Below are 13,737 nucleotides of genomic sequence, written 5' to 3' on the forward strand. Positions count from 1 at the left end.
TAGGTTAAATGAAATAAGACAGACTGAAGATCAGATACCACATGTGGATCTTCTCTTTACTCCTTATGTATGTTTGTACACATGTGGGGTGTGGATAGGTCAGGAAACCAGAAAGAGGAGAAGAAACGGTAAGAGCAAGACGAATAGCATGCCCGATCCGGAGCAGAAGACTGTGGGAGGAAGAAGAGCGGGAGGAAGGACTGAAGAGAGTCCCAGTAAGAACGCATACTGAGCCACCGTAATGAAAACACTACAGTGTATACTAGTGGTTAAAAATATTTCCAGGATCGAGAAGAGATGGGTCAGTATTTAAAAGCACTTGCTGCTCTTGCAGAGGACCCACCTTTGATTCCAGTCACCCACATATGACTCACACCCATCTACTACTCCAGTTCTATGGGACCCAAAGCCCTCTTTTGACTTCCACAGGCACCAAGCATGCACATGGTACACACACATACATGCAACTAAGACAGTCATATAAAAAATACATGTTTAAAAAACACTTATTTTTTGTGTATGAGTGTTTGCCTGCATGTATGTCTGTGCACCACAAATAGGCACTGCTTTTGGAGGCCAGAAGAGGGGGTGGGATCCCTTGGAATGTGAACCCCAAGGGTCCTCCAGAAGAGTAGCCAATGCTCTTGACGAGCCCCATCTCTCCAGCCCCTTTCAGTTGTGTTTTTTTGAAGGACAGTCTCTTTGTACAGCAAATGCTGGCCGTGAAGTCACAGCAAGGTGCCGTGCCTGGGCTGTCAGTGCCGGGATCGTGTGTACTCGTCCCATTCTCAGCTTCAACATCTTAGTTCTAGGATGTTTGTGTATGAAGAAGCCTTCCACAGCTGTGCAGCTCAAGGCAGCCTGGATTAACTCTGCTTCCCACTGCTGGTACTAAGGGAGCATATGCTCACACTCTGCTCTTGTCTGAGTGTTGTGTGTTCACATTTGATATGCACTCAAACACACTGTTGACTCAGGCTCCTTTCAAATTATTTTGCAAAAATGAGCTCAGGTATACAACCCTCCTTGGAGTCTGCAGAGCATGGGCCCTCACATGTCCCCTGCAACTTTTTAGTCCAGCCAAAATGAAGCCTGGGGCGGGGAGGGAAGCGTACTGCTCTTGGGCCCTCCCTTCACAGACATCTCAGCCAGCCCTACCCCAGGCTCAGCCAGCCCTACCCCAGGCTCAGCCGCTGCCCTTCCCGAGTTCCCCCGTTCCAAACACATGGACACAAGGACAAAGAGGGGGAGAGTATGTGTGGCCCTAAACATACACTTGCTACCACTCCTTGTTTGTTTGTTTTGGCAGTTTTTCCTGAGTATAGCCCTGGCTGTCCTAGAACTAGCTCTGTAGATGGGCTAACCTTGAACTCAGAGATCACCTGCCCCTGCCTCCAAAGTGCTGGGATTAAAGGTATGTGTCACCACTGCCTTTTACAAAAACAAAAAACTAATAACAAAAAACTCCTTTATTCATGTATTTGTATGTACATGTATTTGAAGTGTGCCTATGTACCACCACATGTGTGCAGGAGCCCAGGGAGGGCCTGGGCCCCCTGAGGGAAGTGGGTTACAGGCAGTTGTGAGCAACGATGAGCAGCTGGAAACCAAACCTCGGTGCTCCATAAGAATAAGTGTTCTAGCCGGGTGGTGGTGACACATGCCTGTAATCCCAGCACTTGGGAGGCAGAGGCAGGTGGATTTCTGAGTTCGAGGCCAGCCTGGTCTACAAAGTGACTTCCAGGACAGCCAGGGCTACACAGAAAAACCCTGTCTTGAAAAAACCAAATCCAAAAAAACAAAACAAAACAAAACAAAACAAAACAAAACAAAACAAAAAGAGTTAAGTGTTCTTAACCTTTCGTCATGTCTCCAGGGCTGCTCTCTCACCTTCCGGCTCCTCTTTGTGCCTTAGGTAAGGACGTAATGTAACGTTAAATGTAACAGCTCTGAGACAGCTTTAAGTGCTTCAAGTTTCTCATCTACAATATGAACTCCTCTCTACCTCACTGAGCCACTGAGGACGAAGTGATGGATGTGAAGACCTGTCAGCACCACTGCTACCAGGATGCAACATCTAAGGTCGAATAATCTCATTTCTCACAACAAAATGCTCTCATGCCTTCAAAAATAATTACTGGGGGAAGGGAGACTGAGAGATGGCTCTGTGGTTACGAGCACGGGCTGCTCTTGCAGAAGACCTGGGTCCATTTCCAGCACCCACATGGCAGCTCACAATTTTCGTAACTCCAGTTCCAAGGGACTCAACGACCTTTTCTGGCCTCCTTGGGCAATATATGCACACAATACATAAATACACATGCAGGGAAAACATCCATGTAAGTAAGAAATATTATTTTCCTTTTAAAAAAGGAATGATTGGCTAGGCATATAGCTCAGTGGTGAGGGGCTTGCTAGGATTCTGGGTCCCACCAACAGCATTGCAAAATAGAATAACAGAAAAAAATAATTGCTTTGTTGCATGTAGTGTTGCATATACAGTTTGTGGATAGTCTTGACAAAGTAAGATCTGACTGCCCAACTGAAACAGCAAGGTTAGAATGGTGGTTCTCAACCTGTGGATCCTGACCCTTTTGGGGTCACTTATCAGACATCCTGAATACCAGATATTTACAATTTATAAAACTGGCAAAATTAGTTATGAAATAGAAACAAAAATAGAGCCGGGCAGTGGTGGCGCATGCCTGTAATCCCAGCACTCTGGGAGGCAGAGGCAGGTGGATTTCTGAGTTCGAGGCCAGCCTGGTCTACAAAGTGACTTCCAGGACAGCCAGGGCTATACAGAGAAACCCTGTCTTGAATAAACCAAATCCAAAAAAAACACAAAAAAGTAAAAAAAGAAAAAAAAAAAAAAAAAAAAAGAAAAAAGAAACAAAAATAGTTATGGTTGGGGTCACCAAAGCATGAGGAATTGTAGCATTAGGAAGGCTGAGAACGACTGACTGCCTTAGACTACATACTGACTAGATCAGTCAAGTCGAGAAAACAACCAACCAAAAGCGCTGAAATACCCTGAAGCACACAAGTGTCTCTATGTGCAGAACATGCTAAGAGGAGAGAGGAAAACCTGGAGACATGAGCTGTTACCACTAACTACCTGCTAGAGAGCACTAGAGTTCCTGACAATCTTCATTTTGCTTTTAAATCTCTATGAGTGTTTTCCTGAATGCCTGTGCACCACATGTAGGTCTGGTGCCTAGAGAGGTCAGAAGAGGGGGCTGAGACCCCTCTTCCAAACGTCCTCTGCCAAAAGGAACCAATGTTCCTAACCGTAGTACCATCTCTTGAGATCCACATTTGATCATTTTAACAATACAGAGATACATGTATATGTGATTAACAACATCCAATATGTCCTGCAAATTTGAAGATTTTCAAACTATCACCATAACCTCTGTTAGCCACTCCTTAAACTAAGAACCTGACTGCAGGACTGCCAGGCCTTCCTTACCTTGTTGCCTGCTCTCCCAGTCCGCCCAGCTCTGTGCACGTAATCTTCATAATGGTTGGGGCAGCTGTAATTCACGACAAGAATGAGATGCTTCACATCGAGACCACGAGCGGCAACAGACGTGGCAACCAAAAGCTTGCAGGTTCCATTCTTAAAGTCATTTATGATACTGTCCCTGTCATACTGATCAATACCTGCAAGTCAATTAAAGAGACAAACAGGAAAACATGTTGAAAATTTCCATTTCCACTGAGAAAGTTCTAGATGCAGAAATAAACAAATTCAGGGCTGGAGAGATGGCTCAGTGGTAAAAAGCACTGGATGTCTTCCAGGGGATTCAGGCAAACCCCCAGCCCCGTGATCGATGCAGCTCATGGGTGCCGGGGGTCTGAATCCCTGCTCTCATCTTCGAGGGAACAAAGCACATGCACGACACACAGACACACACACGCACGCACGCACACACGCACGCACGCACAATAGATCAAAACACTCATACCCATAAAGTAAACAAACCTTTAAAAAAAATCAAGTAATTCCACCTTTAATGCAGACAAACCCAACAGACTTACATATTAACCATGAACTGAAGCTACATTTTAGTTTCAGAAGGTAAAAGTGACTTAGCATAAAGTAATTCTTAATATTTTTATGCTCAAAAGTACAATTGGACGGTCTGGAGACATGGCTCAGCAGTTAAAATTTGCTCTTGCAAAAGATTCAAGGTTGATTCCCAGCACCCACCTGGCAGCTCCTACCATATAAACTACCTCACAGCACACAGTAACAGAGTCTACTGTCTTCAGGATGTAGAAACTAGCACCCAAGTACACCAATGGTAGGAGTATACAATGTAAATCCCTTAAGAAATCAATCTGATGACTTCTCAAAAATTTAAGCTCAGACTTCACTACTCAGAAGGAACTGAAAGCCACTGGATATCTACATATTATGTTCATACCATACACAACAGCCAAATAATAAAATCATCTCGGGGGTCTATCAATAAGTGACTCAAGAGAAGATAGTAAGTACACAAAAAGGGTTGTATCCAGCTTTTAGAAGAAAGTCTAATACAGTTTAAAAAATGACTCTTAAAATCATCATGACTACATAAACCAGACCAAACACAAAGGATACAGAATGCATTACATACCATACAGTACACAGGATAGGAAATTCATGAAGACTTGTGATAGTACAGAAGTTATAATGGACAGGTGACAGGGAGAAATACAGAAGAACTCCTTAAGAGCTACAGTTTCTATTTGGGATGATGAGAAAGTTGTAGGTGTGAGGAAGCAGGGATATGCTTTAGTGGAAACAGTTCTTGCTCCACAAAAACGAAGACCCAAGCTCAAGTCTCTAAGGCCCGTGTAAACAGTCAGGCATGCCTCTTTGGTCCTGTAACCCTAGTACTGGACAGTGAAGACAGGCCGATCCCAACAGCTCAATGGACAAAAAGCCCAGCTGGTACAGTGAGAGACAAGACTGTGAGGCAGTTAGAGCAGCCTGCATTAGATAAAGCTGGAATGCTGTCAGGCCGGCTCTGACTACCTGATTCCTTCTACCTCCATTACTGACAACAAAGCAACAGTTATTATTCAGAAAAATTCGATGCAATAACATGCTCGTATGTGAGTGAGCGTTACCTCCATGAAGAGACATGCAAGGGTACGATGCTCTCATCAAGTCCTTCAGAAGACCGTCAGCGTGCTCCTGCTTATCCACAAATATAATGACAGATCCCGACTCCTGATAATGGCCTAAAAGCTCTAGTAATTTCAAGAATTTCTTTTCTTCTTCAATCACAATCTGAAAATAACACATTGTAGTTAAATGTAAAAAACACAAACGTATCCTAGAACAAAAATGTTGTTTAATCTATAACTTCCTAAGCCTTAAAGTGCTTAGGCAAACGCAGACTTTTAACTGATAGGTTTGTAACCATGGCAACTGGTCACTGGTTCTCTCTCTGTCCCTCAAATCTTTTTTTTTTTTTTTTTGATTTGGTTGTTTCGAGACAGGGTTTCTCTGTATAGCCCTGGCTGTCCTGGAACTCACTCTGTAGACCAGGCTGGTCTCGAACTCAGAAATCTGTCTGCTTCTGCCTCTGCCTCCCAGAGTGCTGGGATTACAGGTGTGCTCCACCACCGCCCGGCCCCTCAAATCTTCTTAATCAAAGACAAGAAATGTGTGTAATGTCTCTACTAGCTTTCAATCCTGGTGGAAGCACTCAAGAGCTTCCTGAGGTCAGCTCCACATACCTGGCAACATGATGGTTGTAACTGACTTAACTCTAGAAGTTACCCGCCTACCTCACAACCAAACCAAGTGACATACTGCCTAACCACCAAGAACACTGTCGGTTCCTAGACGAGGACCTACCACTTGTTGCTCCACATCTGAGCAAACCACACTCCTGCCTCCAACCTGAACCTCAATGGGTTTGCTCAGGATCCTGCGGGCCAGAGCCTCCATAGCTCTAGGGAAAGTGGCTGAAAACATAACTGTCTGCCGGTCAGGACGGACATTATCCACAATGCGCATGACCTGAGGAGATGAGATAGACAAATACTGTAAGTCTCCAGACACTTACACAATGCTCACATTAAGCAGGAGGAACTTAAATTCATTATCTTAGAAAATTCAGTTAAATTCACTATCTTAGAACACCTTAACTTATTTTATACCTGAATTTGCTGTTCTCAGTTTCACTTTACCTCAAAAGGACAACCTGAGCTGTGTGTGTGTATGAGAGAGAGACAGAGACAAACACACACACACACAGAAGGAGAGGGAAAGGCCTAGCACCCAGGTAAATGGGAGGTGTGTGTGTGTGTGTGTGTGTGTGTGTGTGTGTGTTGCCCAGCACCCAGGTAAACGCCCCGGGGCAGGAGGAGGGCTGGTCTCCAGAGCTCACTGGGCAACCAGGATAGCCTAATCATCAACACCAGGTCCCATGACAGGCCATGCATCAAATAACAAGGTGTACACTGCCAGGGTTTCCAGACACATCGGCATATACATGCGTGTGTACCCACAATCACAGGAGGAAAAGAAATGGAGGGAGAGAGAGAAGAGAGAGAAGGCTGGAAACCCAGTTTTTATGTCAACTTGATGTCATTCAAATGACACTGATCTCTCAGTGAGACGGGGTGGGGTAGGGTGGGGTGGGGTGGGGGATGATCATAGACTTGACAGTTCCATCTACGGCATCCCAGGGAGCCTTTAACCCAAACACTGGGAAGGCAGAGGCAGGCTGATCTCTGAAAGCTTCAAGTCTATGTGGTCTACAAAATGGAACACAAGAAAAAGGGAAAATCGGGATGGGCAAGAGAACTTAAAAAAGCGCCACGTCAGACCATCTGAACTTGACCCCAGGACCCGGTGGTAGAAGGGAAGAGTCAGCCTCCACAAGTTGCCCTCTGACATTCTTACATAATCCATGGCACTTGCATGTCCCACCCCACTACACAACAAACAAATGTGTACTATCAATGTAAATTTAAAAAAAGTAAAATGGAGTGAACTTCATTTCACATTGTGTCAAACCCCAGCCACGTATGTCTACAGCACAGTGGTTTAGGGAGCGCTGAATTATCATCTCCTTGTGCCCTAAGTCTTTGTCCTCTCTGCTCCTCAGGGTTGAAAATGCCTGCCGCCCTATCACCCTCAAGTTTGTTGACTCCTTGTACATGTTCAACTCCCTTCCAGCATTTAGAAATAAGTAGGTATATTTCTTCTTCAGTAAAGTTAAAAGCAGTAAGTTTTATGAAAGCAAATAAGCAACTGCCACGCACCAGGATTCAATGAGAATCCCCTGACCTGGCTGTAGTTACATAAACATACTGGGCAATCATGCTCAGGTTCTTTCAAGTATTTTACTGACGGCACTAGCTCCCCATCCTTATACCCTCCTTACTCTTGATGCTTTAAGTTGGGCTGGAGAGATTGCTCTGAGGTTTAGAGCTCTGGCTGCTTCTCCAGAAGTCCTGAGTTCAATTCCCAGCAACCACATAGTGGCTCACAACCATCTGTAATGAGATCTGGTGCCCTGTTCTGGCCTTTAGGCAAACATGCAGCCAAAACGCTGTATACATAATATAAATAGATAGACAGACAGACAGATAAATATTTTACAAAGAAAGTTAAGTTAAAGGGAATGTATTTGCATATGTATATAGAAAAGCAGAGTCCTGTGCCTAAAGTCTGTTTCACTGAACAACTCGGTTCAGTGAAAGAGTTGAGTGTTCATGTAAACTAATGATATGGTCCATTCTCAATTTTCATCATCTTCTTCAATAGAGACTTCAGTGGAGAAGCTTTCCTACTCCTATCCCAACAGAGCTCAGGAGAAGAGTTGCATCCAGTAGTGCCAGCTCTTATTTACAAGACAGCAGGTACCTGAACCCCTGGTTCCCACTGTCTGAGGAGCAAAAGAGGTGAGGACTTGCTAGAGAAGAACATCTCTAAAAGCAGTAAGGAGTAGGAGTTGAGCACTTAAAGCCACATCACTTCAGACTGCTCTGTGCTTCATGACTGCACTTCAGTACGAGTGCTCAGCCTGTCACCATGCCTCCTCTTTGCCATCATAGATTCTAAAACATAAGTTCCTTCTACCTGAAGTTGTTCAGTCATGGTCACTTATCAATATCCAAATAGCTCCCCAGCATGATACCTGAAGCCCAACTTACCCCATGTTTGCCAATAAATCTCACAAAAATCATCACTCCTAATTTTCCTCTCCATGGGTTTTAGTAATAATAATAATAAACAAATAAAAAAATTGGCTCCGTAGATTAAGGAACTTGCCACCAAGCCTGACTGCCTGGGTTCCACTTCTGGGTTCCATCCTGAAACAAAGCTTGTTCAGCCCTCTTCATGTTAAACCAAGTTCTGGCTTCCTCACTTGGCTTCAGATACACTCAAGACCAGAAGACTACGACAGTAAGTTCTCTGCTCCAAGTCTGCTTCTATTCAACTGTTAAGTGTTCAAGCATTCCAGAATCCTGGTTTAGGCCCACCTGCTCACATCTCACCCCAAACTCAGTTTCTAATGCTAAATACAACAAACACAGTGTATGACAGGTAAAGCATCCTTGGAAGATATGCAGTAAACTAAAAGGCTAGACAGTCACTCCACTCCCACTGTTCCTCCCATGCGCATTCTGTCCTTTCATAAGACAGAATTTCACTATGCACCCCAGAAGTACATGTGGTCTGACAGTATACTCACAACTCACAACTACTTTCTATGGCTTTGACACCATGCCACAGGGCCTCTCTATACAGCCCTGACTGACCTGGTACTCACTATATAGACCAGATTGGCCTCAAATGCAAAACTCCTTCTACCTCTGCCTCCAGAGTACTGAGACTGGTGTTAGTTTACAGGTGATTTCACTAGGTTCTTCCCAGGGACCTAGCAATGCCTTATGTCATCACCTGCCACCATCACCTTCTGCCACCAAGTACAGGCTGCAAATCAAAAGACTGATCACCACCCCACTCTCTGTGTTCCTGCATGCCCTCCCATTTCTGTCCTTCTCTGGCCCCAAGGCTCTGCTCCTGTCTGTCTACCTCTACTCCCTCTGTAGGCTCTCACCCCCCCACATCCCCCATACCAGAGCTGCCGCATGGCCTAGCGTCTCAGGGCACACCCTGCCATGGGCCCGCCAGGCACCCCTTACAACCTTGTATTTCATAAAAATAGGCATGCACCACAATGTCCACATAAAACATGAAAGTTTTTAGTAACTCCTTATCAGAACTCTAAATCCAACTTGACCTATGATATTTTCTGACTGCTGGGGAATGTCTGAAGAAAAACCCTCAATAAGTTTTAAGAATGTGGCCAGGCGGTGGTGGCGCACGCCTTTAATTCCAGCACTTGGGACGTAGAGGCAGGCAGATTTCTGAGTTCGAGGCCAGCCTGGTCTATAGTTCCAGGGCAGCCAGGGCTACACAGAGAAACCCTGTCACAAAAAACAAAAAACAAACAAACAAAAAAAAAAAAAAGAGAGAGAGAGAGAGAAGAAAAAAGTTTTAAGAATGTAATCTGAATGATAAATAGTGACTGCAATTCCCTATGCTGCTAATACACGGCAATATTGGGTAACACAGAATGAGCATGAATTTCAAGACCACAAAAACATTTCATTCTCACAGCAGTCAGAAAGTCCACCTGGAACAGCCCAATCCAGGGTGATCTGACACTCTAGCCTCTGTGGCCACCTGCACTCATGTGCACACACCGAAGCGCAGACACTTACCACATACACATTAAAAAAGAATAAACCTTTAAAATTACAAAGAAATTGAATGATTACCTGTGGTTCAAAACCCATGTCAAACATCCTGTCTGCTTCATCTAAAACAACATACGTCACTCTTCGAAGATTTGTGACCCGACCTAAGATGAGAAGAGAAAAGAGAGACCAAAAGAAAACTAACTATCAGCCACAATTCATGATGACAGCCAACTTATTAAAAATAAGTAAAGGGAACTAAAATGCCTGACTTAAGCAGAGGGGCAGGTTAGGTTTCTTTAAACAGTGAAAAGAAACTTGGGTCTAAAGTCTTCATCTAGTGACAAGGACTTTCTGGCAATGGGTGCATGAGGCCCTTTGTTTTGTCAAAGTCGTCTCTTGCGTACCATCATAGGGCCCGAAGAACCTGTAAAATTCAGAAAACAGCCCTCTCCAAAACACATCATAAAACTAAGACTGAGATGAAGCATCGAGCCACATCAGCCATTATCTGACAGCATCACCTAGAAAAAAACATATTAGAGATTACAGCGTATGTGTGGAAAGCAAGTTCCAGTGCTAATTACTGCAGAGGTAGAACCTCTCTATCACTCTACAGCCCACTTCCATACAGCTAGAGGCACCTTAAATGGGTATGTCATTGGGCAATATTGCACAAACTTCAAAAATAAATGCATTACATATAAATATACTTTTCTACGCAAAGAAACACTTTAAATTATTAACTGCTGCCACTGGTTTAAATAAATAGTCCTGGCTTCTTACATAATTAAAAACTAAAAGTACAGAAAATCCTTTCTCAAAGATCAATATACTAAGCATTGCTACCAACTGTAGAACCTGGCAAAAATATGTATAAAATAGTTATTAAAAGATAAACAAAAAAGACAAAGGGGAAAGGTAATATTAATCAAGATGAATTTCAGGAGGTTTAATTAATACAACAGTGAGAAAAACAAGGGATTATACAGTCAGCATTCATCCCCAAAACACCATTTGCTACATAAGTGCAAGGCCTCACCAAACGATCTCAGGGAGAATTACATTTAGCCCAAGCCTCAGGCAGATACTAGTACAAACATGCACTTCTTGAATTCAAGAACTCAGTTACATACACATAGAACGCTGCAATGGAAACCTCCAAAAGCTGTTTCTTCAGAAACTAAGAATAGCTAGTAACATCTCCAGCACTAACATCTCCAGCCGCCAAGAGCCTCGAAGGTTGGAAACAGCATTAGGTCACCTACCTTGGACGGTTACCATCTCGGAAGCCCAGGTCTATATCCTCAAGGGCCTTTCTCCACAGAAGTTAAATAATGTCAACAGTTTAGTATCAGTTTTGATAGGGAATATTTTAACAAAGCATAACATTTGAGCTAAAAACATGCAGTATTTACAAAAGACATAGTTCTTGAAGCTGTAATAACTTAATTTGCCTATTATTATAAAACACTAGCTCCTGGGGAGAATTTTTAATAAAAAGACTATGAGCCACCTTTTTAATACAAGAATAAAGAAAACAGACAGACTAAGTTAAATGCACAGTTGTGAATGCAAATTGAACTGCCAACGGCTTATTAATGCGTTCAACAATAAATGTGTCTCAATTCACATTTTAAGATATTACAGCTTTAAGAAGAAATATAGAAACCCTCTGTTGGTTTCTCATATCTGCTTTTACAAAATCATGTCAAGTTCAAAAAGGAAAGAAAACAAATAATTAAATACCTGTGACTTACCACTGTTAGCTGCTAACATGTCAATCATTCGACCAGGTGTGCAAACAATAATTTCAGCACCTCTTTTCAGCTCAGCAATCTAGTGAGACAGGATGAGATTGTGTATTATAGTCATCATTACTTCTTACAGACGTGAGAGCAGCGCATCTGGCCCTTGCAGCCTAAGCAGGACAAGAGGGTGGCAATGATGGACAGGGACAGCAGGACGACAAGGGGCCAGGAATTTGAAACTAATAGGTTTGCAACTATTGTTCAAAACTGAGTCAGGGGGTAAGAATAAGCAGAGAAATATATAATCTAATACTGAGATCAAAGCTTTCTAAATTTAGGAAAACCCATGCCAAGGGTTTTCTAAGTCACAACCAGCAGTTTTACAAACAGAACAGACACCGAAAGGCACTCAGGTCTGGTAACCTCTGCGTGGCCCCTATGGACACATGTGTGTGCAGCAGGTTATACTGTGGGCATGCACTAGGCCATTCTCTTTCTTTCGGTCCTTTACTGAAGGAGCAGACAGTGCTCCTAACCACTGAGCCATCACTCCAGCCCTAAAGCAATTACAATCTCTGAAATCTTTACCTAAAAGTCATCTTCTATAATGATAGAAGATCCCCAAGAGTGATCTCTTACTCCAGATGACTTACAGTTTCCTACATGTTTTAAGGTCTTTAAGGAAGTTCAAGCAAGCTGACACACACACACACACACACACACAATTAATAGTTCCTTTCTGGTCAGAGAGAGAATAAGCTAGACATAGGTGAAGCCAGAAAAAGCCAGAATGAGAAGGTTCCCCAAGATTAGAACAGATTGCTAGAATTAGATTGAGGCCAAACAGCTATTTGGTCAAAGGCTAAGAGAGAAGCCAGATTGAGTCAGTCAGCTTAGAGAGAAGTTTGAAAGTTTGAACCACAACAGTTGAGTTGACCAGCCAGTAAGAACAAGAAAGGGAGAGCTTATTCAGTAGTAAGTCTCGGAGGCTAAAAACATTCTAGGCCTAGATTAGCTTGTACAGAGGCTAGAAGCTTCCAGGACTAGGCCTAGGTTAGCAGACAGAGGCAGGGAGCCTTGAAGACAATTACATCAGGGGAATAAAAGTTACTTTAATGCTTAACACAATCTAGCCGAGTATTGCAGAGTCACCAATTTTTGTCTTTTGTGAAAAAAATCTTTAAGATCTACTCTGTTGGCAAAACTTAAATCTATAACAGCATTGTTAACTATGGTCATGTTACACCCAGTCTTTACAAAACACATGTGGTGTTACATCATTCATTCTTAGGAGGTGAAGGGTGTAAGACAGAGTCTTGCCTCGTATACCTGGCTGGTCTAGAACTCATTATATATGAAGCTACTTTCAAATTTGTAGAGATGCCCCTGCCTTAGCTTTTCTGAGTTCTGGGATTATAGAAATGTCATATCTACACACATATACAAAACCTGTTAGGGACTATGTAGTTTTAAGGCCTCAAGCTGCTGGTCCTCCCTCCTCAGTACTAACACTGGGTTACAGGCACACCACAGGCATGTGCTTTATTCTGTAACTATTTTCCCACCAAATACCTTTAAGATTTTAAGGGCAATCACTTACATCAAACACTAAAACAAAAGATTCACTTAAGTCACTGGATCATTCAACCTGAAGATACAGACAGATGGAGGGCTTTATTCTAACTACCTGCTCGCTGATTCCTGTCCCTCCATACACACAGACCACTCTCAGTCCCAAGGTCTTCGAAAACTTCTTACATTCTTTAGTGATCTGTAAAGCCAGTTCTCGAGTTGGAGTCATGATGACAGCTGAAAATATAAACATGTCAGAAGCTGGTCACATGACCCCTGAGGACATATTTTAGCCTCCGCAAAACAGTATGTGTCTCACAATCAAGTTTTGTTTGCATCAAGTCTGAATACTTGTGTTTCAGAAGCTTAGCAATGGCAGAGACTGAGGTGAAGGGCAAAGAAATTCTTAAGAACATGCTTCAAGAAAATTAAACCCTACTTAACCCTTGGGAAAACAATGCAATGCAAACCCTTGAATGTAATGCAAATAGTTTTCAACAGCAAATCATAGAATAGAGAATTAAGTGACTCCCTGGGCTACAAAGCCACACAGTGGCTCCCAAAAAACACTTCCTTCTGAGGCACTGACAGAGAGGACTCTGTGCCTTGTATGTGCATGACAAAAGCTTAGTAACTTTCCCTACTCGAATATACCAATAGGAATTGCACAAATGAGAAGACACTGAATGGA

General features: G+C 43.1%; 1 protein-coding gene across 2 annotated transcripts in view; it reads right to left on the reverse strand.

Annotated features, from left to right (window-relative positions):
- Ddx46 (DEAD-box helicase 46) overlaps nt 1-13,737 on the reverse strand; it is a 43,732-nt gene that overhangs the window by 10,394 nt on the left and 19,601 nt on the right. For both annotated transcript variants that reach the window (XM_052156317.1, XM_052156316.1), the window contains exons 11-16: nt 13,162-13,283; nt 11,484-11,562; nt 9,805-9,887; nt 5,861-6,025; nt 5,125-5,287; nt 3,473-3,666 (exon numbers count right to left, since the gene is read on the reverse strand). In XM_052156317.1, the coding sequence (XP_052012277.1) occupies nt 3,473-3,666; nt 5,125-5,287; nt 5,861-6,025; nt 9,805-9,887; nt 11,484-11,562; nt 13,162-13,283 (806 nt within the window). The remainder of the gene's footprint in view (nt 1-3,472; nt 3,667-5,124; nt 5,288-5,860; nt 6,026-9,804; nt 9,888-11,483; nt 11,563-13,161; nt 13,284-13,737) is intronic.

This window comes from Apodemus sylvaticus, chromosome 14 (assembly GCF_947179515.1).
Source record: "Apodemus sylvaticus chromosome 14, mApoSyl1.1, whole genome shotgun sequence".
Taxonomy (NCBI): Eukaryota; Metazoa; Chordata; class Mammalia; order Rodentia; family Muridae; genus Apodemus; species Apodemus sylvaticus.